General features: G+C 44.7%; 1 protein-coding gene across 1 annotated transcript in view; it reads left to right on the top strand.

Moving 5' to 3' along the window:
• STAT2 (signal transducer and activator of transcription 2) overlaps positions 1–25,017 on the top strand; it is a 140,425-nt gene that overhangs the window by 42,550 nt on the left and 72,858 nt on the right. The window contains exons 6-8 of the mRNA XM_069758444.1: positions 334–412; positions 20,420–20,505; positions 21,904–22,052. Coding sequence (XP_069614545.1) covers positions 334–412; positions 20,420–20,505; positions 21,904–22,052 — 314 coding nt within the window. The remainder of the gene's footprint in view (positions 1–333; positions 413–20,419; positions 20,506–21,903; positions 22,053–25,017) is intronic.

Genomic DNA, 25,017 nt, shown 5'->3' with positions numbered 1-25,017 from the left:
CTGAAATGGAGCTGCACGTTTCTGACCAGCGTATATATATAACTTTTTTTTTACTTTTTTTATTTTTTTTACACTTTAGTCAAATATAGTATAAGTGAAGAAGATGCCTGTCCTAGAAATGTGTAAAGTGAGAATCTAGAATCTGTAACTAGAATTTAAGTAATTTGAAAATATGACAATTGTATGTAGGGGGGTCACAGCTGCATGTGTAAAAAAAAAAAAATAAATAAAAATTATGGAGAAAAAAAGAAATAGTTTTGCTCCTCCTCGATTTTCTGTAATATATATTTTATGGTGGCAATGCCTTTTGACAGCTTTCCTCTTTATTTTCAGTCTCTAGATCAAGAAGTAAAATTTTTGGAGGAGCAACAGGAAATATTTGACTTCAGATATAAAACGTACAGAATGCAATGTAAGTAATGTTCTGAAATTTTTATGATGTAGATAAATATTTTATATCAGAGCCAGGTTATGTGATAAGCAAAGGTGCATCAATATTTTCTTTTCTGTATTGTACAACTTTGTAACGACTATTTTTCTGTGACATATCTGTGCTTGTGCACCCTATAATGTGCTGGAAAACAGAAAAATAGTGGCAAGTGCAAGGAAGTGGCCAAAAAATAACAAAACATGATTCTGCTATTGTGTTTTGGGGTTTTGTTTTTATGGTGCTCTTTGTGTGGTACAAATAGCTTGATAAAATGTTTTTTCCCAGGGCAGTCCGACTAAAGCAATACCAAAAATATATACTATATATGCTTTTCAACACTGAAATTGCTACCCCAAGAAGGAAAAGTTGTGAAGTTATGGAAATCATAGGATTGATATTCAAGTTAATAATTTGCAAATTATGAAAACATGGAAACTAAAAACACATTTATACACTTGGCATGATGCTATCATTGAGGTGATTAATGGTTGTCTGAAGAATCTCTTGCAAGACTCAAAGCACTTGACATGGAAATCATCAAGATCCTCTGCTGGCAAGGTTATTGTGTTAAAATGGAAAATAAAACCTAAAAAAAAAAAAAAAAATTTACCTACTGGGAGCTCCTTTTGTAATTGTTGACCAATGACGAATCAGATGAGGTTGATGGTGGGAGAGCAGTCCGGAGACTCATATTTGGGACACGCAGGCTGCTCGCTTTAGCACAAGCAACATGTGGCCTGACATGTTGAAAATAATTGCTGCTGGTACACCTTTACGTTCCATCATTAAGTCCTTAAGTCCTTTTCATGGTGTTGCCCACATCATCTCCAGACTAATCTCTGGATATCATTATGTCAAAGACTTGTTGCTGAGGAGGATGGATCTCCATCTTGCCCTGCACCAGGACAGCCTTTGAGAGGTAGTGAGAGATCAATAGAACAACTGTAGCTAGATGTCTAACTCATAACCTATTGTAATGCAAATGTCTTATGATGGTTTGTGTGAAGAGTCTTTCATAAGAGAATGTCACACAACAGTTCTACTCACAAAATTGTGTGGGGTATCCCAATTTGTGGTAGACCAATCCCTTTAGGCTTGATTGCAGGTACACTAACAGCTCAGCGTTACATTGAGATGGTCATGGAACCAGTGGTGCTGCCATTTCTCCAAAGTGGCTATTTCACCTTCGCCTCATTGGGGGACACAGACCGTGGGTGTATGCTGCTGCCACTAGGAGGACACTAAGTGATACAAAGAAAGTTAGCATCTCCCCTGCAGTATACACCCTCCTGCTGGCTCTCAGCTAGCCAGTTCTTGCTTAGTGTCCGTAGGAGGCACACGGACGGGTCTGCTATTCAGACCCAAAACTCTTTATTTTATTTTTCCCTTTTTACATTTTTGATTTTATTTTTATTTTTTTCCATGGACAAATGGGGCAACTGATCCTTTCAAGGTTCCGATCTCCCCGAACCATCAACAGGCGAGCACGGAGATTGTCAACTCTCCATATCCTCTCCTGCAATGTGCCATGCCTGAGCTGAGTCTTAGGGGCGACGGGCCCCTTCAAGGGCACCGATCTCCCCACACCTTCAATGGACGAGCACATGGAGTGTCGCCTCCACGTACCCTCTTCTGCAGCCAGGCCTAATGCCGGAAAGCTGGCCCTGTCCACCCGGGGTCTTAAAATTTGTGGATGTACAGAGGCCCCTCTCTGTGGCATCCGAGCAGCCCCCATTGTCCCACCACTGTTAAAGCGAATGGCACAAGGAGGCGGACGGTTCCTCTCCACCTCCCTAACAAAGGGATGATGGATTGAGGTTTACCCCTCTATCCCTGCACCATCCACGCTGCAATACCTGACCTGCAGCAGAGCAGTAGAGTGCTTTCCTCAGTGTTGAAACCCAGTCGTCCGCGGCGTCTCCATGCCGGGACGCGCACCGATGGTGAGTGGATCAGCGATGGGCCTCTGCAGTGGGATATTCACATGCTGACAGTAAGCATCAGCTTCCCTGTGGCCCACCTCCCTGAGGCAACGCTCCGGCCAGCTGCAAAAATTTAGCCCCCGGCTTTGGCCGATGTGTAGACCGCATCCCGGAAGTCGCGCCCGCACTATGACGTGCCAAGGTGGCTCCGCCCACCTTTTCTGGCGCTTCTCGCCTGGCACGGGAGCGCACAATTTTTCCCGTCTCCCCTGACCGCACACCTGAGAGAGAGGGATCCTCCCAATCGGGACAGGAAACCTACTGAAATAAAAGGGCGGTACCTCTCCCTCGCTTCAGTTGGGTTTCCTGTCCTGATGGGAACCCTTGTGCTGAAATCACGGCGGTATTTTGATTGAAGATTCCACTTACCCACTCCTGTCCCGGCACTGGAAGCGCAGGCAGGGCGTCTGTATGTCGGCTGTCAGGTGATGGTGGCGCCGTTCGCAGATCCTGCGGGCTCTTGCGCACGTGTGGGCGTCGGTCCAGCACAGTCCGGACTCTTGGGGCCATTCTGTGTCTGCCACGCCGCTCTCTCCCCCTCTGCTGGGTGACTTCCGGGTGCGTGGCTGGCGTTGCGCGCAAGGCACACTGTTTACTTGGCAGGCGCCGAGGAAGGCTAGCTCCAAGTCAAAGCATAAGGAATGTGCCCTCTGTAGAGTTCCGTTGGCAGTCCAGTGGCAGAAGAGTCTTTGTGTAGATTGCATCCAAAAGACTATCCAGGAGGAGACCCCTGACTTTGCCTCTAGTCTTAGGGCAATAATCAGAGCAGAAGTAGAAGGCTCTGTAAAAGCAGCCCTTAAGAAAAAGGGTAGTAAAAACCCAGAACCGGTTTCTGTTTCCGAGTTTTCTCAGTCCAATGAAGAATGTCAGGAGGAACCATTACCTCCCTGCTCCTCCTCTTCTGGGTCCTCTGGCTCCTCTTCAGAAAGCAATGTTGGGGGCCGTCCGTGCTTTCTAATGGAGAACACGGATAAGCTAGTAAAAGCCGTCAGAGCTTCAATGGGCCTAAAAGATGAAAAAGCGGCCAAATCCCTGGAGGACATTATGTTTGGGGGGTTTAGAGGAAAGGAGAAAGAAAGCGTACTTTTCCAGTTAACTCCAAAGTAAAAGCCCTTATAGAGAAGGAATGGAGGAAACCGGAGAAATCGGGTAATCTACCCTCGGCTTCTAAAAGACGTTACCCCTTTGAGGAGAAAGATTCGGAGACATGGGATAAGGTTCCAAAAATTGATGGTGCGGTAGCTAGATCATCTAAAAAGTTATCCCTTCCCTTAGAAGACTCTGGCGTGTTAAGGGATCCCTTAGACAAAAAGCGGATGGGTTCCTAAGACACACCTGGGAAGCGACCGCAGGGGGTTTAAAACCAGCAATTGCGGGGACTTGTCGTGCGCTTCCTTATTGTCTGGCTACAGCAGATAGAGGAGCAATTGAAATCTAGAGCTCCAAGGGAAGAGATTTTAACCAATGTAACTATGGCTAAAGGAGCAGCAGCCTTTATAGCAGATTCGTCGGCAGACTCCGTAAGGCTGGCGGCTAGAGCAGCAAGTTTATCCAATGCGGCTAGACATGCTCTCTGGTTGAAGGGGTGCCCGGGCGACTTACCTTCAAAGAATAGACTTTGTTCTATACCGTGTGATGGCCATTTCCTCTTTGGTCAAAAACTAGAAGACATTTTGGAGAAAGCAGGGGATAGGAAAAAGGGTTTTCCTCGCTTTCCAATGGACTTTAGAAGACCTTATTTTCGGAGGGGCAAATTTAGTAGGGGCCGCCCCCCGGGAGATAGGAGGAATTGGGACTCCAGAGACAGAAAAGGTTCTGGATATATGTTTAAAGGTCCCTCGACATCAGCAAAAAAGCCCTCCCAATGACGCCAGGCCAGAGGTGGGGGGGAAGGCTTTCATCTTTTTTTCCCAGCCTGGGTAAACATCTCCCCCAGTCATTGGACTCTGAAGGTTGTCAAGGACGGCCTAAAAAATAGATTTTATTTATCCACCGCGACAGACTTTTGTTTTAACACCCCAAAGAAAAACCCCGGAAGAGCAGCTAGCCTTGGAAACAGAGGTATTGGAGCTGGTTTCAAAACGAGTTCTGGTAGAAGTCCCGGGGGAAGAGGAGGGAAAAGGTTTTTATTCCCCTCCTTTTTTTTTTTTTTTTTTTTTTTTTTTTATACGAAAACCGGACGGGTCACTACGAACCATTGTCAATTTAAAAAATCTCAATCAGTTGGTAGTAAACTGCTCCTTCAAAATGGAGTCTGTGAATACAGCGATAAAACTCTTGTTCCCAAATTGCTTCATGGCAGCTATAGACTTAAAGGACGCCTACTACCATGTCCCAATCCATCGGGACTACCAGAAATTTCTAAGAGTAGCAGTTTATGTCCAAGGAAGTCTCAGGCACTATCAATACACTGCCCTTCCATTCAGCCTGTCGATAGCACCAAGAATATTTACCAAGCTAATGTCAGAGGTTATGTCCTTCCTCCGCTCTCGGAACGTGGTTATAGTTCCGTATCTAGACGACTTCCTTATAATAGGGAACTCAGCAGCACACTGCCTGGCACAAATAAAAGAAGTCACGGCAACGCTAGAAGTGTTGGGGTGGAAAATAAATCTCACCAAATCAAGGTTGACGCCGGAGCTAGTTCAGTCCTTTCTGGGCTTAGTTCTGGACTCCAGGCGTCAGCTTTGTCTCTTACCAGAAAACAAGCTGGTCAAAATTCAAAATCTTGTGGAGTCAGCGATTCAACACCCCGTAATGACATGACATTGAGAAAGGCAATGTCCCTGTTGGGTTCTCTGACGTCCTGTATACCCGCAGTAAGATGGGCGCAGTTTCATCTAAGACAGTTACAGTGGGAGGTCCTGTCAGCACAAAAGTGGTTAAAAGGGCATTTAGAGGGGAAGCTACGCCTTTCATTGTATGTAACAGATTCCCTAAAATGGTGGGCAGTAAGAGAACATTTGGCGTCGGGGGTCCAGTGGGTAACTCCGATAGAGCAGATCATCACCACAGACGCAAGCGGTACAGGATGGGGGGCTCATTTAGGAACTCTCTCGGTTCAGAGATCTTGGTCTTGACTGGAATCACAGCAGGCGTCAAATTTAAGAGAGTTATGGGCTGTAGAAAGAGCTATAGAACATTTCCTTCCTATCCTTCATGGTCACCATACCAGAGTCATGTCAGACAATCACGCAGTGGTTGCGTATATCAACCACCAAGGGGGAACGAGATCCCCTTCCCTGATGAAGTCAGCGTCTATCCTCCTACAACTAGCAGAGCGCCACCTGCTATCCCTCTCTGCTCTCCACATAAAGACACTGAGACAGGGAGAGTGGTCATTGAATCCCTGGGTGTTTCAACAGATAGTGCAGGCTTGGGGCTTACCTGTAATAGATTTATTTGCCACTCTAAACAACAGGAAAGTAGAGAGTTTCTGTTCGTTAGACCCGAGAGAGAAACCTTTCGCGATGGATGCTCTTCAAATTCAATGGAAATTCAGTCTTGCTTATGAGTTTCCACCGATAGCGATGATTCCGGCAGTGGTAAGAAAGATCAGAATGGAGCAGGTGAGAGTAATTTTGATTGCTCCATTTTGGCCAAAAAGACCTTGGTTTTCCCTCCTAAGACAGATGTCAATAACCGATCCATGGATTCTGCCTGAAATTCCGGACCTGCTTACCCAGGGTCTAATATGCCACTCTCAGGTGAAGGGCTTCCATCTGGCAGCCTGGAATTTGAGAGGGCATTACTGAGTATGCAGGGATTTTCACCAGGGCTAGTCTCCACCTTGTTGAAAAGTAGAAAACCAGTCACATCGAGAATATATGGTAGAACATGGAAAAAGTTTCTGGATTTTTCGGGGCAACCTTTGGGGGACAAGGCCCCTGTAGGTACTATTTTAGAGTTTTTTACAAGCGGGTTTACAACTAGGGTTGGCAACTAATACGCTCAAAGTACAAGTGTCGGCATTAGGAGCCTTGTATAATTGTAATCTGGCCTCCGATAGGTGGGTGTCCCGTTTTATAAAATGTTGTAGTAGGTCTAGACCAGTTGTAATTCAGAGGGTTCCTCCGTGGGATTTGTATCTGGTGTTAGAGGCTCTAACTAGAGGTCCATTTGAACCTTTGCAGGAATCATCGGTAAAAATACTCACTCTTAAAACAGTGCTTCTGGTAGCGTTGACATCAGCCCGTAGGGTGAGTGACTTGCAAGCCCTGTCTATCTCTCCTCCTTACACGCAAATATTTGATGACAGAGTAGTACTTAGACCATATCCGGCATATCTGCCGAAAGTAGTACTTAAGTTCCATAGAAGTCAAGAAATTGTGTTACCCTCTTTTTGTGATAATCCCAAGAAGCCAGGGGAAGAGAAATTTCATACACTGGATGTAAGAAGAGCTATTTTGCAGTACATATCTTTGACTAGTCAGTGGAAGAAGGATCAGTCCCTATTTGTAGCTTTCCAGGGTAGCAGGAAGGGATATGGGGTATCCAAGGGTTCTATTGCTAGGTGGATTAGGGAGGCCATGTCCTTATCCTATGCTTCTCGTGGTGCCCCGATCCCTGAAGGCATCAAAGCTCACTCCACCAGAGCTGTGGCTACTTCCTGGGCAGAAAAAGCAGAGGTATCGATTGATCAAATTTATAAGGCTGCTACCTGGTCCTCACCGTCTACCTTCTTTAGACACTACCGACTAGATCTATCCTCCTCAACTGACCTTACCTTTGGTAGAAGGGTGCTACAAGCGGTGGTCCCTCCCTAAGGTGTTTCTTTCTCCAAAAATCTCTCAGGTGTGCTGTCATGGGAGACGGGAAAACACCAAGGTTACTTACTGGTAGCCGGTTTTTCCGGAGCCCATGACATCACCTGTATATTCCCTCCCTTCTTTTTCACCCTTTGGTGCGCACTTTTTAGCTGGGTGTTTTTTGTTATTATTATGATGTGGTGGTAGATTGCCATGTGTACTAACCAAGGGGGCCTCTCATGCTCTGAAAACCAACTGAAGCGAGGGAGAGGTACCGCCCTTTTATTTCAGTAGGTTTCCTGTCCCGACTGGGCGGATCCCTCTCTCTCAGGTGTGCTGTCATGGGCTCCGGAAAAACCGGCTACCAGTAAGTAACCTTGGTGTTTCTCAGCCACTACAACGCCATTCACTTCTACCGCTGGTATCGCTCCCGCCGCCTGCAGAAATTTAGACCCCGGCTTGGGCCTATTCATGGAAGTCTCGAGGCTGTGCCCACATCGTGCCTTTGGCTCCTCCCCCCGAATTGGCGCCTCTCACTCTCTGCGAGATTTTATCACCTCTGCAACTCCTGATGGCCATCTTGGTCCACCTTGCAGGCTCACACAGGGGCGACGGTTTTTGCATTAAAAGGGCACTATGAAGCTGCAACATCAGTACCCGGGAAAAGAAGTACCTAACCAGTATTCCCTGGTCTTAAAGGCACATGACCAGTATGCCCTGGTCTAAAAGGCAAATGACCAGTATGCCCTGGTCTAAAAGGCACATGACCAGTATGCCCTGGTCTAAAAGGCACATGACCAGTATGCCCTGGTCTAAAAGGCACATGACCAGTATGCCCTGGTCTTAACCCCTTCATGACCTTGGGATTTTCCGTTTTTCCGTGTTCGTTTTTTGCTCCCCTTCTTCCCAGAGCCATAACTTTTTTATTTTTCCGTCAATATGGCCATGTGAGAGCTTATTTTTTGCGAAACAAGTTGTACTTTTGAACGACATCATTGGTTTTAGCATGTCGTGTACTAGAAAATGGGGGGGAAAAAAAGTGCGGTGAAATTGCAAAAAAAAAGTGCAATCCCACACTTTTTTTTTTATTGGCTTTTTTACTAGGTTCACTAAATGCTAAAACTGACCAGCCATTATGATTCTCCAGGTCATTACGAGTTCATAGACACCAAACATGTCTAGGCTCTCTTTTATCTAAGTGGTGAAAAAAAAATTCCAAACTTTGCTAAAAAAAAGAAAAAAAAATTACGCCTTTTCCGATACCCGCAGTGTTTCCATTTTTCATGATCTGGGGTCGGGTGAGGGCTTATTTTTTGCGTGCTGAGCTGGCGTTTTTAATAATAGCATTTTGGTACAGATACGTTCTTTTGATTGCCCGTTATTGCATTTTAATGCAATGTCACAGCGACCAAAAAAAAGTAATTCTGGTGTTTTGAATTTTTTTCTCGCTACGCCGTTTAGCGATCAGGTTAATCCTTTTTTCTTATTGATAGATCGGGCAATTCTGAACGCGGCGATACCAAATATGTGTAGGTTTGATTTTTATTTTTTTATTTTTTTTATTGATTTGTTTTGAATGGGGCGAAAGGGGGGTGATTTAAACTTATATTTTTTTTTTTTTTTTTTTTCACATTTTTTTTTTTACTTTTTTTTTAAACTTTTGCCATGCTTCACCACTCGATCGGCTCTGCTACATAGCAGCGATCATCAGATCGCAGCTATGCAGCAGAAATGCAGGTGTGCTATGAGCGCCGACCATAGTGGGTCTCAAGGACCTCTATGGTTACTATTCTGACACATCGCTGACCCCCGATCATGTGACGGGGGTGGGCGATGCGCTCATTTCCGGCCGGAAGCGACGGTTAATTGCCGCTGTCAGCATTTGACAGCGGCATTTAACTAGTTAATAGCGGCGGGTGAATCGCAATTTCACCCGCCGCTATTGCGGGCACATGTCAGCTGTTCAAAATAGCTGACATGTCCCGGCTGTGATGCAGGCTCACCGCCAGTGCCCTGCATCAAAGCACGGTATCTGACCTCGGACGTACTATCCCGTCCGAGGTCAGAAAGAGGTTAAAGGCACATGACCAGTATGCCCTGGTCTTAAAGGCACATGACCAGTATGCCCTGGTTTAAAAGGCACATGACCAGTATGCCCTAGTCTTAAAGGCACATGATCAATCCGAAGCTCGTCACCCTAAATGAGCACAGGAGCCCTCCGCCGCAGATCCCAGTTTATCCCAGAGTACCTAGTTCCCCTCAGTGGTCTTCGTCACTGACCGCAATCCATGGTTTCTCTGACCAAGAGATTGAATCCCTCCGTGAACCCTCTGTGGCTCGGAGTGCTCGCACGACCGATATACATGGCCCCTCTCCTACATGAGATCCATCTGCTAGCAGGGACCGCAAGTATTCTAGAAACGTACAGGCATCTAGAAAACGGAAGTTTTCATTTCCTGATCTCTCTCTCCCCAATGATTTGCTGAGAACAAGGCTCTGAATATGGATCGGATATTGCCTTGGATCTGGACTTGCCAGAGCTTCAAAAAAGGATAGATTCACCTATTTATCAACCAATCTCTGTACATTGACGAGGACTCCGGTTCTGCTCTACACTATGCAGTGTCCCTCATAAGGAGACTAAGCTCCCTCGTAAAGCATTTGCCATTCAGTCCAGATAAGCGATTCACTGGACAGAAGCCTCTACGTGGGATGCCATGCCTGGTCTGATTTTTAAGGGCGACGGGTCCTTTTAAAGGGCACCGATCTCCCCACACCATCAACAGACGAGCACATGGAGTGTCTGCATCCAAGCCTAACGCCAGACAACCTACCCTGTCCACCCGGGGACCTGAACTCTGTGGATGTACAGAGGCACCCTTTTTGGTGTCCGAACACCCCCCCTGCATCACCACTTTCTAACAGATGATGCAAGAAGGCGGACGATCCCTCTCCACTTCCCTGTTAAGAGGATGGTGGACTGAGGGTTCCTAATTTTTAACTCTGCACTGTCAAAAGAGAGCGGCGATGGCAAGAGATGGCTTTTTCCCGAACTGCTGGATGCAGCCGCGCATTCTGCCACTTGGCAAACTAACCGGGTAGAATCTCCTGTGGTATACCTACCAGTATCCCTCCCGATGTATCATCAATTAAAAATACCACGGACTGTCAGATGGCAAATCTGGTTCATTTCGCCTTGCGGCTTCGGGTTCAGCGCTCTACCCTTCCTTAGCCGCCACATGGGTTGCTAAAGCAATGGTCTCCTGGTCAGAGACCTTAACTACTTTGATTCACACCAGTAACCTTTTTCCGAAGACAGTACAGCTAACGAATCAAGTCTTCTGAGCGGGAGTCTAACAAAGGATCGTATGTTTCCTACAGACCCAACCAGCAGTGAAAGGGTTGTCCAGGACAGTCTAGATCTAAGGGATCTTGGTTCCAAAAAGGGGAACGAAAAGTAAGACCGATCCTGGACCTCAAACTTCTAACAAGCTTTGACAAGGTCCTCCTTTTTCGGATGGAGTTCCTCCGCTCAGCCATTACTTCAATAGAAAAATGTGGAGTTTCTGACATCCATCGACATTCGGGATGCTTACCCTCAAGTTCCTATTTATCCCCTCTTCAAAAGTTCCTTCGCTTTTCCATTCGCGAACAGCATTTTCAAGTCACGACCTTGCCCTTCGGCCTTGCTACCGCACCCAGAGTGTTAGCAAGGGTCATGGCGGCTGTCATGTTCCTCTTGCACCCTAGAGGTGTGGTCGTCCTGCCCTATTTGATCGACTTTCTAGCCGCTCTTCCAGGACTACGCTGAGTCATCTATATCACTTGCGATACCATCTCACCTGGGCTGGCAGCTAAACTTAGACAAGTTTTCCTCATTTCCAGCCCAGTAGATCCTTTTTGAGGATGATCCTGCACACTTCCAGAAGGATGGTAATTCTCCCTCGAGACAAGGTCATGGCCTTTCAACAGGGAGCTTGCGGACTTGATCACTCATCCCCTCATTTAAGTCGATTTGCTAGGAGGGTTCTGAGGAAAAATGGTGACAACAATAGAAGCAGCTTCCTTCGCTCCACTCGTTTTCAGCAAGTCAAACAGGCTTTCAGAGGGTAGTCTCTGAGCTCCTTCCTCATCCAGGGTCTTTCTCCCGGTTCAATGGTTATTGCTGACTACCAATGCCAGTCTTCTCCCGATCATTGCTCTGGGGATCCGAACGGTACGGCTAGTCCTACAGCAGCTCCACTGCCTTCTGGCGGGTCACCCCATCCAAATTCAATTGGATAATGCCACGGCTGTGCCATGTCAATCATCTAGCAGGTACCCATGGTCAGGCGCCATGGCCGAGGTTCCTCACATTCTCTGATGGGCCGAGATCTATCATTCAGTGATCTCGACAGTACTTATCCCAGGAGTAGAACTCTGGGCGACAGACATTCAGCCATCAGGGTTCCCCTCAATTGAGTGGGAACTTCACCCGGAAGTCTTCCATCAGATTTGCCTTCACTAGAGCTCTCCAGTTGTAGATCGGATGGCGTCCAGACTGAACGCCAATGTACTCATGGTTCGGCCTCGGGATCCAAGAGCCATCACAGTGCATGCTCTGGTTCTTCCGTGGTACCAGTTTCCCTAACTCCTCTTCCACTACTTCCGAAAGCCTTTTGGGCAGCAGAAAGGGCCCCAGTGATCCTCGGGAATCCGCACTGACCATGTCAGTTTTTTGTTTGCGGAGCTAGTATCTTTCCGTCTTCTTGCAACAGGGAGTTTTCACATGTAGTTCTTTCCTATCACATACCGTTAGATCTTTGGGACCTTAATGGTCCTGGGAGTCTTACAGTAGACTCCTTTTGATTCGGACAGACTTTTCTATCAGGGAAGGTCGCCTTTGCGATCTTGTCATCCTGATGAGTTTTCAGAGCTTGATGCTCTGTTCTTTCAGACTTTTTTTCTTATTACCATCAAGGCAAGGTCCTCAGGCCATCCCCGTCCCTTCTTACCAAGGTGGTATTGTATTCCCACTGTTATGAGGGCATCGTTCTTCCCTCATCTCTTTCGGCTCCAGTCTACAAAACGGAATGGGTTCCCCATAATCTCAACAAAGTAAGTGCTCTGAGCAGGTACGTATTGAGGACGGCGTCCTTCCGAAGGTCGGACACTTTATTTGGGCTTCCTGACGATAAGAAGGCTTCCTGATGGTTACAGGAAGGGTTTAGCCGTTTCATCGGCCATGTTAGCCTGGTGGATTCGTTTCACCATCCAGGAGCCTTCCGTGTTAGATGTCAGCCTATTAGATGTCTCCCTGTCTATCGAGGGTCTAGGTACCAGGCGTCGGCAAAGCTGCAAGCTTGTGGATTCGTCCAGTCCGCATGCATTCTTGAAGCACTATAATTCCCACACTTCCACAGATGTGAGTCTGGGCAGGCGGACTCTGCAGGCCGCGGTGGTGCACTTGTAAATAGCGATTACACAGGGCCTGATCTGATGTTGTTCCCACCCAGGGACTGCGTTGGGACGTCCCATGGTCTGTGTCCCCAATGAGGCGAAGGAGAAATAGGGATTTTTGTGTACTCACCATAAAATCCTTTTCTCCGAGCCTTTCATTGGGGTACACAGCTCCCACCCTGTGTTTGTTTTACAATTTAACATAGTAACATAGTAACATAGTTAGTAAGGCCGAAAAAAGACATTTGTCCATCCAGTTCAGCCTATATTCCATCATAACAAATCCCCAGATCTACGTCCTTCCACAGAACCTAATTGTATGATACAATATTATTCTGCTCCAGGAAGACATCCAGGCCTCTCTTGAACCCCTCGACTGAGTTCGCCATCACCACCTCCTCAGGCAAGCAATTCCAGATTCTCACTGCCCTAACAGTAAAGAATCCTCTTCTATGTTGGTGGAAAAACCTTCTCTCCTCCAGACGCAAAGAATGCCCCCTTGTGCCCGTCACCTTCCTTGGTATAAACAGATCCTCAGCGAGATATTTGTATTGTCCCCTTATATACTTATACATGGTTATTAGATCGCCCCTCAGTCGTCTTTTTTCTAGACTAAATAATCCTAATTTCGCTAATCTATCTGGGTATTGTAGTTCTCCCATCCCCTTTATTAATTTTGTTGCCCTCCTTTGTACTCTCTCTAGTTCCATTATATCCTTCCTGAGCACCGGTGACCAAAACTGGACACAGTACTCCATGTGCGGTCTAACTATACTCTCATATATAATATGACATGCTATATGCTCATATGTTATTGATCTCCTACTGCTTTTGCACCAAACTGGTTAGCTGAGAGCCAGCAGGAGGGTGTATACTGCAGGGGAGGAGCATACACCCACGGTCTGTATCCCCCAAAGGATGGCTCGGAGAAAAGTATTTTACGGTGAGTACACAAAAATCCCTATTTTTCAAACACAACAACCTGACACTCCACGCTGCTTGTGCTACAATGAGCAGCTTGCGTGGCCTAATTGTGTCACTATGGCTTGCTGCATCTCTGAAGTTGTCCCCCATCAAACACATCTCGGAAGTCATTGGTTGGCAATTGCAAAGAGAGCTGTCAGATCTTGATAATTTGCTGCCCAAGTGCATTCAGTGTGGCAGAACATTTCTCAGACAACCATTGATGGGCATCTGTCTGTAGGGTTAGCCCTCCTAAGCCTTCCATGTGGGCATGTAGGTTATAGGAAGCTGAATAAAATGATACCTTAATATATGTGATCCGATGTTATATTTAAAAGATATCTATGTTTTTCTTATATGTAAATGAGCTGTTCAAGACTAAGGGCCAGACACAGATCAGCATGAGAATCTGACTCGAGATTATTGTAAAGGACAGGGGAGTTAGCAGTGTGAGACATGTAACTAACACACAAACAGGAGAACTGAACTTTGTCTCCTAGCAAGCACATTAGTAGCTGCAGCTCTCACAGCTTTGCTGTTTTACAACCCTGTCTGCCTGTAAGATGAAAGCTAAAGCTGAGAGGACCCTGCAGATGTGTCAGGTATTATCACACACAGCTCTGCAGTGAGATCAGAGTGCAGAGAGCGGCCATTACACATCACACTGGTAACTCACCTTCTGTTTAAAATAATCTCTGGAGGCAGAATCTCATGTAGATCTATGTCCGGCCCATAGCCTGAAACAGCTCATTTACATATAAGAAAAATGTAGATATCTCTAAAATAAGACATCACATCGCAGATATCGAGGTGTCATTTTCTTCAGCTTTCCATGACCCACAGGGCCATATAGATGGCTTAGGAGGGACAATTCTACTGACACAATTCGCTTAAAGTGTTACCATCGATTTTAATCTTTATTTCATAAATTAATAGTACATGTGAAAATAATCAACTTAGTAATATATATTATCAGAGAAATTTGCTTCTTACTCTGCCACAATGAATGTCATTCCAGATTTTACCTCAAAATTGAGAATTCCTTACTGATAAGGACTTATGTAGATAGAAGGGGGAGGAGAAGGGTGGAAGGTGAACGTTTCTAGCTCCTCCATCCTACTGTCTACTTAGAATTGTATCAGTAGAAGCTGCCATCTCCTTAAAGGGAACCTGTCACCCCGGTTTTTCAGTACGAGATAAAAATACTGTTAAATAGGGCCTGAGCTGTGCGTTACTATAGTGTATTTTGTGTACCCTGATTCCCCACCTATGCTGCCGAAATAACTTACCATAGTCGCCGTTTACGCCTGTCAATCAGGCTGGTCAGGTCAGATGGGCGTGGCGACATCGCTGTATCTTCCCCCAGATCTTGCATATATTTCCGTTGGTGGCGTAGTGGTTTGCGCATGCCCATCTTCTGAATCCACTGGGCAGGAGAAGAAAAAACGCGCGATCGGCGCTATTTCCCTGGTGATCTGTGGGGGCGGCCATCTTCCTGAGGCCGCGCGTGCGCATATGGACTCAATATAACCAGCAGAAAGAAAAGTATCACTCCAGTTATGCACACCACGTATAAAAAATGAAAACATAATGTAGGAAAAAACACAAGATTTTATTGACACACAACATAATAAAACATACTTAAAAACAGAAAGGCAAGGCCCTGTCCATAACACTCAGTAAATACAGAGTACAATAATATATATAACCCATAATAAGCATACTGATAACCAATGCTATAAGCCTGCCTGTACCCTAGGACTAGATGCAGACCATACATGGCCAGCTCACAGGACAAACTAACCAACCCAGGCGGATGTATACAAAATCCTAAGTGGCCAGTAAACACCCAAATAGTGCATTTAGCCCGAACGGCTCATGGGACAAAAATATCTACCCTAAGCCAGTAAGGCAACAGGATCCCAAAATAACAGTGGGAGAAAAGAAAAAAAAGCACTGGAACCCGCCAGGAAAAACCTCAGAGCACTAGAAGAAGGGGTTACCCAAGTGGTGACCAGAGCGGAGTCCGTGGGCAGCCAGGCAAGCAAGCAGGACAGGGACCAGAGCAGCCCCACGCGTATCACCCTTCAAGAGAGGGCTTCGTCAGGGGAAGTACCAACATGTGTCCCAAACCCTGTATAAATACAATCCCAATAAATTAGAACAAACGGCCCACCTGTGACTGAGCAAAGAAGCTGCAAATGTGCAGAAAGTCCTGAAATGAAAGTGCCAGCCAAAATGCAGCCGGAGCTAGCTGAGATAAGGAGCCAGTCCCACGTCCAGCCGGGCGGGGAAGAGAAGGCGGCCGCTGTCAGAGTGAGCGATGAAAGCCACACCCACACAGCAAGCGGAAGGAGAGCCAAAAACACAGGCGCAAAAGCACGAAAAGCCCAGCTGTGAAGCAACAGCTGGAACAAAGAATCCTGGCAACAGGAAAGCCCATAGTTATAAAAATATATGTATATGCACAGACACCGGATAGAGGTATTAAGAAAATATATGTTATAATAAGGATGGTAGAGATCCTAAACAGGAACCGGGGAGCCTACAAAAGTGTGCCCAGCCAAGGGGTGATCAGTCCCAAGGCAAAATATCCATATATGCATGTATAAATATGCATACAAATGCATACACATACATATACATACAGAAGAAGGAGCTAGATGGAGGTGCAATTATGCACCAGAGGCCCTAGTTATAGATGTAAACAGCGGAACGCTAACCTAAGAAAAAATAAATAATAATAAAAATAAATAACAAACTATAAAAAATAAATATAAAAATAAAGAAATAAATAAAAAAAAATAAAATAAAATAAAAAATAATCAAGAAACTGAAAAATAGAAAGGCGTACCGAATGCCCAAAATGGACAAGAAACATGCACACACAGCAATCAACCCCCGGGGGACAACCTCACAGGCATGCAATTTTAATAAACAAACACGCCAAGAAACAGCCACCAACCAAATCCAACCCATACAATTGTATTGTAAACACATGTGCAGCATAAATAATGTCATTATAAGCACCATCTTTATTGAATAAATATACAGCAAAATACATGTATATACTACACACAGACTAGTATGGGAAGGAAACGTAAGGACGACTGAAAAGATAATAACAGCCATGCCAGAATAGAGGAATCAAATGTACCGGTAGAATACACCGAAATCTATCTTATGCATAAAGGACAACCCCAAAAGAGAGTAGGGGCAGGAACTATGCCCAATAGGCTAGGGAAGAGAAAAGAACAGCCAAAAGAAGCTGATCAGCCCCAACCATATGCCCAAACCGGCTAACAAGATGAAAGACAGCATAAGTGAACTACCTGGATGTCCCATGAGCCAGAGGAATCCCTATATAATGTGTCAAACATGCATCATGTCCTGATGCCCCATGAGCCAAAGATACCTGTACACAGTATGTAGTGCAGCAAATGGAGGCTAAACCCTATCCTGATACCATCTAGTACATATATTTTAATAAGAACACCGAAGGGTGTAAATAAAAACCCAATGAACTACCACTAGAGTAGCCCACTCCATCAGCAGATGTAAAGTGCAGTGCAAATAAATAAAGGCCATCATGTTGCTATACAAATCCAACCGCAGACACAGTAAGGCGCCGATCGTAATATAGATGAATCCTCAAAAAAGTCCAATTAGAACGTAGAGAGTCCACTTTAGATTGGAGGAAAAAGTGATTCCCAATAGGCGGAGTATACACGAGGTCCATCCGGGACGACTCTAGAGAAGGAAGAGGAATCCAGACCCATCCAGTCCAAAGAGGCACCAAACTATGAGATAACCAACCAGACAGATCTCATCCCAGGAAGCCCGTAAAAAGGAGTTCTTCATTGAGACCCGTTGGGGTAACAGAAGACAGATTGAAAATCCAACGGGATTCACGGCGTAACAGGGATGGCTTGAGTGGGCCCCCCCTATTAGAGACAAGGATATTTTTGTCCCATGAGCCGTTCGGGCTAAATGCACTATTTGGGTGTTTACTGGCCACTTAGGATTTTGTATACATCCGCCTGGGTTGGTTAGTTTGTCCTGTGAGCTGGCCATGTATGGTCTGCATCTAGTCCTAGGGTACAGGCAGGCTTATAGCATTGGTTATCAGTATGCTTATTATGGGTTATATATATTATTGTACTCTGTATTTACTGAGTGTTATGGACAGGGCCTTGCCTTTCTGTTTTTAAGTATGTTTTATTATGTTGTGTGTCAATAAAATCTTGTGTTTTTTCCTACATTATGTTTTCATTTTTTATACGTGGTGTGCATAACTGGAGTGATACTTTTCTTTCTGCTGGTTATATTTGGTCGTTTTGTCACTCGCTTGCACCCCGTATTTATGGATATATTTTTTTATATTAGGTTTATATGTTGGTAGTGCGCCCTATTTCATTGCTTATTCCATGCGCATATGGACTCCTCTGCTGCCCGGGGCTTCAGGAAAATGGCCGCAGGATGCCGCGCGTGCGCAGATGGAGATCGCGGCGGCCATTTTCCTGAAGTTGAAATGCGAACTCGGCTTCAGGAAAATGGCCGCCACAATCTACATCTGCGCACGCGCGGCATACCGCGGCTATTTTCCTGAAGCCCCGGGCAGCAGAGGAGTCCATATGCGCACGCGCGGCCTCAGGAAGATGGCCGCCCCCACAGATCACCAGGGAAATAGCGCCGATCGCGCGTTTTTTCTTCTCCTGCCCAGTGGATTGAGAAGATGGGCATGCACAAACCACTACGCCACCAACGGAAATATATGAAAGATCTGGGGGAAGATACAGCGATGTTGACACGCCCATCTGACCTGACCAGCCTGATTGACAGGCGAAAACGGCGACTTTGGTAAGTTATTTCGGCAGCATCGGTGGGGAATCAGGGTACACAAAATACACTATAGTAACGCACAGCTCAGGCCCTATTTAACAGTATTTTTATCTCGTACTGAAAAACCGGGGTGACAGGTTCCCTTTAATGGAAAAGTCTGTCCTTGAATACAGATTTTACCTTAGAATTGAGAATTTTGATAATGACCAATTTTGGGAGAGAGTGAAGCAAATTTATATAAGATATATTTTAAAGTTGCTTATTTTCTGTACTATTGATTTATGAAATAAAAATTAAAGCAGCGGTTACTCTTTAAATGAACTGATTGATAGCACACCAAGGTGTGTAAATGCATATATTTCTACACATGGTGCTCTTACTCCATGCAAAATAACTTGAGATTTTTTTTTTTTAAATGTTGTTAATGATATGCAAATTATGAAAAAAAAAAATAGAAAAATCTTTTTTGATCCTGAGATTTGCATAATGCCATAACTTTTCCTGCTTTGTGTTGTAATTACAATGTTGAATGTAGTAGGGTTTTTTTGTATTAAAATTGGCTAATATGGGTTAATTAAGCTGATATTTTGATAAATCAGACTTTTATGTGGCAGTATCAAACCTAATTTAGCTTTTCTTTTCTAATGTTGAACATGAAAAAGGGGGATGATTGAAATTTTGATTGATCTATAAATATATTTGAAACCTTCTTTTCTTTACTCCATCCGTTTCATCACTTCTATACACTGCAATCTAACTGTATATAACTAATATGACGTGCTCCTATGAAGGGGGCTAATGGGAGCAGTCAAGCTAGTTAAATTCTTCTGTCAGCGATTGTAAGCAGCATTTTAAATTACGGTAGATAGACAGCAGCGATCGGAGCAAGCTCCAGTCCCTGCTGTTACAAGACAATTCCATCTGTGTATCCCCCAGATAAGATGCCAGTTTGAGCTCTCTCCGTACACCAACACCCGACGTGTGACGTACTATTATGTTACATGTTGAAAAAGGGTTAAAATACGCAGCTCAAATTTGTCTGAACACTTGCTGCTCTCCTCTGCCCTTTTTACGCAAAAAGTCTAATCTAATGCAACAGTTTTTGGATAAAATAAATGAGCCCTTTTCTCTGGTTACTGACAGCTGTGTAACCGCTTTCCCTTACCATGTGGTGGGAAACTGGCAGGGAAGGACAAAAGATTGCAATAAAGTGACCCTCTAGGAAAATATGCCCATTCTGTATATCAATGGGGGCTTTACATGAGGGAAGGCCTCCACCCCAGTGTCTAAGTGCCCATGTAGCAGCTGCCATGAGCCTCTCATGTACCTGTGCACAAGGTTCTCTGCTCATTTTTCGATTACCCTGAGTCCCTTACTTCTCTATGAACGCTTCCTAATTGCCAAGGTGGATGTGGCGGCGGCACACACATATTTTCTTGGGACGTGCACAACAGAATTCTAGCAATATTGTGCGAGTCTTTAATTGTGCTGTTATTTGGTAATGTGACGGTGAGGAGCAGGGTATGACCATGGACCATGTCTGTATGGAGGTACAATCAGAGTCCACATCTAGATGACCACAATTATATAATCCATAAGTAACACTTTTCTGTAAAAAAAAAAAAAAAAAAAAAAAATTCTAAATTTTGTGTATAAGGTAAGAATAAGAATTTCACTTTTTAATGATGGATCGGCCTATTTCAGGCGACCACAATGTGACTGCGTTTTACTGTCTGTATTATGGATGCAATTTCCAGCCCATTCTGGAGGGGTTTTACAGCTTTGACCCTACATCCTCCTAGTCATTAGACTTGCTGATAAGCTGTGATTTTCAGCTATGGTACTTACTGTAAGTGGTCCTTTTGCGGTGATCTGCATTAGTCCTAATTTACACTGCCAAAGAGACGCCATTTGAAACTAATTGTTATCCTGGTCACATCCTTTAACTTTTTTTGTGTTTTGCATCATAAATGTAAGTGACTGCTGTATTAACATTTCTGCATTATCGCTTACAGTAGCTTCACGTCCTACTGATTCAGACCTCCAGAGGAGGAGTGCGGAGATTCAGGTCCATCTGAATGACCTGGACCGAAAACGCAGGGTGAGGAATAATAATAATAATTTTATTTATATAGCGCCAACATATTCCGCAGCGCTTTACAAATTATAGAGGGGACTTGTACAGACAATAGACATTACAGCATAACAGAAATACAGTTCAAAATAGATACCAAGAGGAATGAGGGCCCTGCTCGCAAGCTTACAAACTATGAGGAAAAGGGGAGACACGAGAGGTGGATGGTAACAATTGCTTTAGTTATTCGGACCTGCCATAGTGTAAGGCTCGGGTGTTCATGTAAAGCTGCATGAACCAGTTAACTTCTACAGACACAGAGGGCTATTAACTGCATAAAGTGTATGAGAACATGTTGCGAGGAACCTGATTGTTTTGTTTTTTTTTGAATGGGCCACACAGGAATAGTTAGGTTAATGCGTTGATGTGGTAGGCCAATCTGAACAAATGAGTTTTTAGGGCACGCTTAAAACTGTGGGGATTGGGGATTAATCGTATTAACCTAGGTAGTGCATTCCAAAGAATCGGCGCGGCACGTGTAAAGTCTTGGAGACGGGAATGGGAGGTTCTGATTATTGAGGATGCTAACCTGAGGTCATTAGCGGAGCGGAGGGCACAGGTAGGGTGGTAGACTGAGACCAGAGAGGAGATGTAGGGTGGTGCTGAGCCATGGAGAGCTTTGTGGATGAGGGTAGTAGTTTTGTACTGGATTCTTGAGTGGATGGGTAACCAGTGTAATGACAGGCACAAGGTAGAGGCATCGGTGTAACGGTTGGTGAGGAATATGATCCTGGCTGCAGCATTCAGAACAGATTGGAGCGGGGAGAGTTTTGTAAGAGGGAGGCCAATTAGTAGAGAGTTACAATAGTCCAGACGAGAACGAATAAGTGAAACAGTAAGAGTTTTTGCAGAGTCGAAAGTAAGAAAAGGGCGAATTCTAGAAATGTTTTTGAGATGCAGAGGAAAAAAGTGGATGGCTTTTCTGTAGTTTATTTAAGCTGGTTGTTTAAAAAAAGGTTTAATAAAGTAATTGGTAATTATAATGGGTTGTCCCATCTAAGACATTTGTGGTCCAACCAGTGCCTGACACGCAGCAGTTAGACTTGAACAGCATATCTTATCGATATGCCATAGATTTCCCAGATAATGGCTCTATAAGACGTGGGTGATCATCTGTCCAAACTTGGATCGCAATTCACAGCCTGGCCATGAGTCTTCCGACCCCGAAAATGACAGCCTCATATATTTGTATGAACCTGTCATGGTTGGGAGGCTCACTGCCAGTCCGTGCATTGTGATCCAAGATCGGACAGATGATGACCAACGTCTAAAAGAGCCCTAAACAAAGCCCTTTGATTAGTTTTGAATGCATAGTTGTTGCTACGTTTAAAACTTTACTATTGTTTTTATTTATTTTTTTTAAAGGAGGTACTTGACCAGGTAAAACAACTCCTGGGGCTTTGTGAGACCCTTCTTGGTTTTTTGCAGCAAGAATTGTCAGATTGGCTTCAAAAGCAAAGATTATCTTGTATTGGAGCCAGCACAAGCATTTGTCTCAACCAACTCGAGACCTGGCAAGTAAAAATATATACTTCTGTGCCTTATTGTATTAGCTTGAGTTCAGCACTAGGTATCTTACTGTTTTTGTTTTGTTTTTTTTAATGAATATCTTCATTTTTGAAGATCAATCTTTATGGTTTATCATAAAATTGATTATTTTTCAGACAATAAGACACTCCTTACCATAAGACACACCCCAGGTTTAGACAGCAGAAAATAGGAAAAACACTTCTTTCCTATTAATACTACCCTGACCGTGTAAAGTGAGGGGTCATTATCTCTAATTTTATTGTAGTAGGGTAAAATACGGAGGAAATAAATATATTAGTTAGTGTTTCTCTACAGTGTTATACACACATACATACACACACAGCTCTGTTACATACCCATATAGACACACACAGCTATGCTACTTACCCGTATAGACACACAGCTCTGCTACTTACCCGTATAAACACACAGCTCTCCTACTTACCCGTATAAACACACCGCTCTGCTACTTACCCGTATAAACACACCGCTCTGCTACTTACCCGTATAAACACACCGCTCTGCTACTTACCCGTATAAACACACCGCTCTGCTACTTACCCGTATAAACACACAGCTCTGCTACTTACCCGTATACACACACAGCTCTGCTACATACCCGTATAGACACGCACACGGCTCTGCTACTTACCCATATAGACACACACACGGCTCTGCTACTTACCTGTATAGACACACACAGCTCTGCTACATACCGGTATAGACACGCACACCGCTCTGCTACTTACCCATATAGACACACACACGGCTCTGCTACTTACCCGTATAGACACACACAGCTCTGCCACATACCCGTATAGACACACACAGCTCTGCTACTTACCCGTATAGACACACACAGCTCTGCTACTTACCCGTATAGACACACACAGCTCTGCTACTTACACGTATAGACACACACAGCTCTGCTACTTACCCGTATAGACACACACAGCTCTGCCACATACCCGTATAGACACACACAGCTCTGCTACTTACCCGTATAGACACACACAGCTCTGCTACTTACCCGTATAGACACACACAGCTCTGCCACATACCCGTATAGACACACACAGCTCTGCTACTTACCCGTATAGACACACACACAGCTCTTATACTCACCCTTATAGACACATATCTCTTCTACATATGCACATATACATACACACACAGTTCTGCTGTATGCACATATAGACATGCACAATAGACTTAATACAGAGCTCTGCTGCATGCACATATAGACATACAGTACAGACCAAAAGTTTGGACACACCTTCTCATTTAAAGATTTTTCTGTATTTTCATGACTATGAAAATTGTACATTCACATTGAAGGCATAAAAACTAGGAATTAACACGTGGAATTATATACTTAACAAAAAAGTGTGAAAGAACTGAAATTATGTCTTAAATTCCAGGTTCTTCAAAGTAGCCACCTTTTGCTTTGATGACTGCTTTGCACTCTTGGCATTCTCTTGATGAGCTTCAAGAGGTAGTCACCGGAAATGGTTTTCACTTCACAGGTGTGCCCTGTCAGGTTTAGTAAGTGTGATTTCTTGCCTTATAAATGGGGTTGGGACCATCAGTTGTGTTGAGCAGAAGTCTGGTGGATACACAGCTGATAGTCCTACTGAATAGACTGTTAGCTGCTTTTTTCTTGCCATAATACAAATTCTAAGTAAAGATAAACGAGTGGCTATCATTACTTTAAATGAGAAGGTGTGTCCAAACTTTTGGTCTGTACTGTATATATACACACACTGTACATTACCACATCATGCAGATCCTGATCAGTACCTGTATGGAGGCTGCACAATCTCAACATTTGCAGGGCCTGCCACTTGATTAACTCAAGCAAGCACCTCTTAAGTAATGTGATTAATCACATGACCTGAAAGGTCCTGGAATTACTGGTGCTGAAGGTTCTGCAGCTTCTCATCTCCCTCAGCTTCCTCTCCTGCCCTGGACCGATCACATGGATCAGTGTCAGGCAGGAGGAGAGAGGGAGCTCCCTCTCTGATTGGGAAGGATGCGGTGTCGCTGTTTTCCTCCAGCACACTAAGCTGCTTCTGGACTACAAGACACACACTTATTAACAAGAGTTTTTATTGTTAAAAAATGCATCTTATAATCCGAAAAAATACAGTAATGTGAATGAACCACTTAATAACTAAGAGGGGTTGCTAACTATTCAACAGCCCCTTCTTAAATACTATATTCCCCAGTGTAAAATAAAAATATCAGATACTCAACCCCGCACACCGAATGCTCATGTGGCCTAACAATCAGCAGCTGCTGCTGATGTTTGTCCTTCGTTTTCGAAAATGACCATGACTTCAGGGTTAGAAGAGAATTAGTAGTTATGGGTCCGGAGGTGGCTGATGAGTCCAATCCGGGCACTGAAGGTTCGCCCACATACCTGACATAAGGAAGCAGATGTGGTCAGTACACCAGATTCTATTTGTGCCTTGAGTACAGCGCGCTTTCTTTTTGCGTCAAAGATTTTCCTATCTTCAGCTGCACGTGCTCCTGAGGTGATCCTGCCCCGCCAACCTGGACGATACAGGGCATGCTCTTCCCATTCATTGGTGTTGACTTCCAGGTTTTTGAGAGACACCTTAAGGCAGTCTTTATAGCGCTTCTTCTGCCCCCCAACTGCTCGCTTTCCTTGGCACAGTTCTCCGTACAGCAGTTGTTTCGGTAGTCGGCTGTCAGGCATTCTGACCACATGTCCAGCCCACCTGGCTTGGACTTTCAGCAGGAAAGTGTAAAGGCTGCAGAGCCCAGTTTGTTCCAGAATTGCCGTGTCCGGGACATTGTCTTGCCACCTGATGTGGAGGAGTCTGCGGAGGCAACTCATGTGGAAATGATTAAGCTGTTTACATGCCGGCTGTACACTGTCCAGGTCTCGCTAACATAGAGAAGTGTGGTGAGGACCACCGCACA

The sequence above is a fragment of the Ranitomeya imitator genome, chromosome 3, assembly GCF_032444005.1.
Source record: "Ranitomeya imitator isolate aRanImi1 chromosome 3, aRanImi1.pri, whole genome shotgun sequence".
In the NCBI taxonomy this organism is placed as follows: Eukaryota; Metazoa; Chordata; class Amphibia; order Anura; family Dendrobatidae; genus Ranitomeya; species Ranitomeya imitator.
This window is presented reverse-complemented; position numbering and strand designations above follow the sequence as displayed.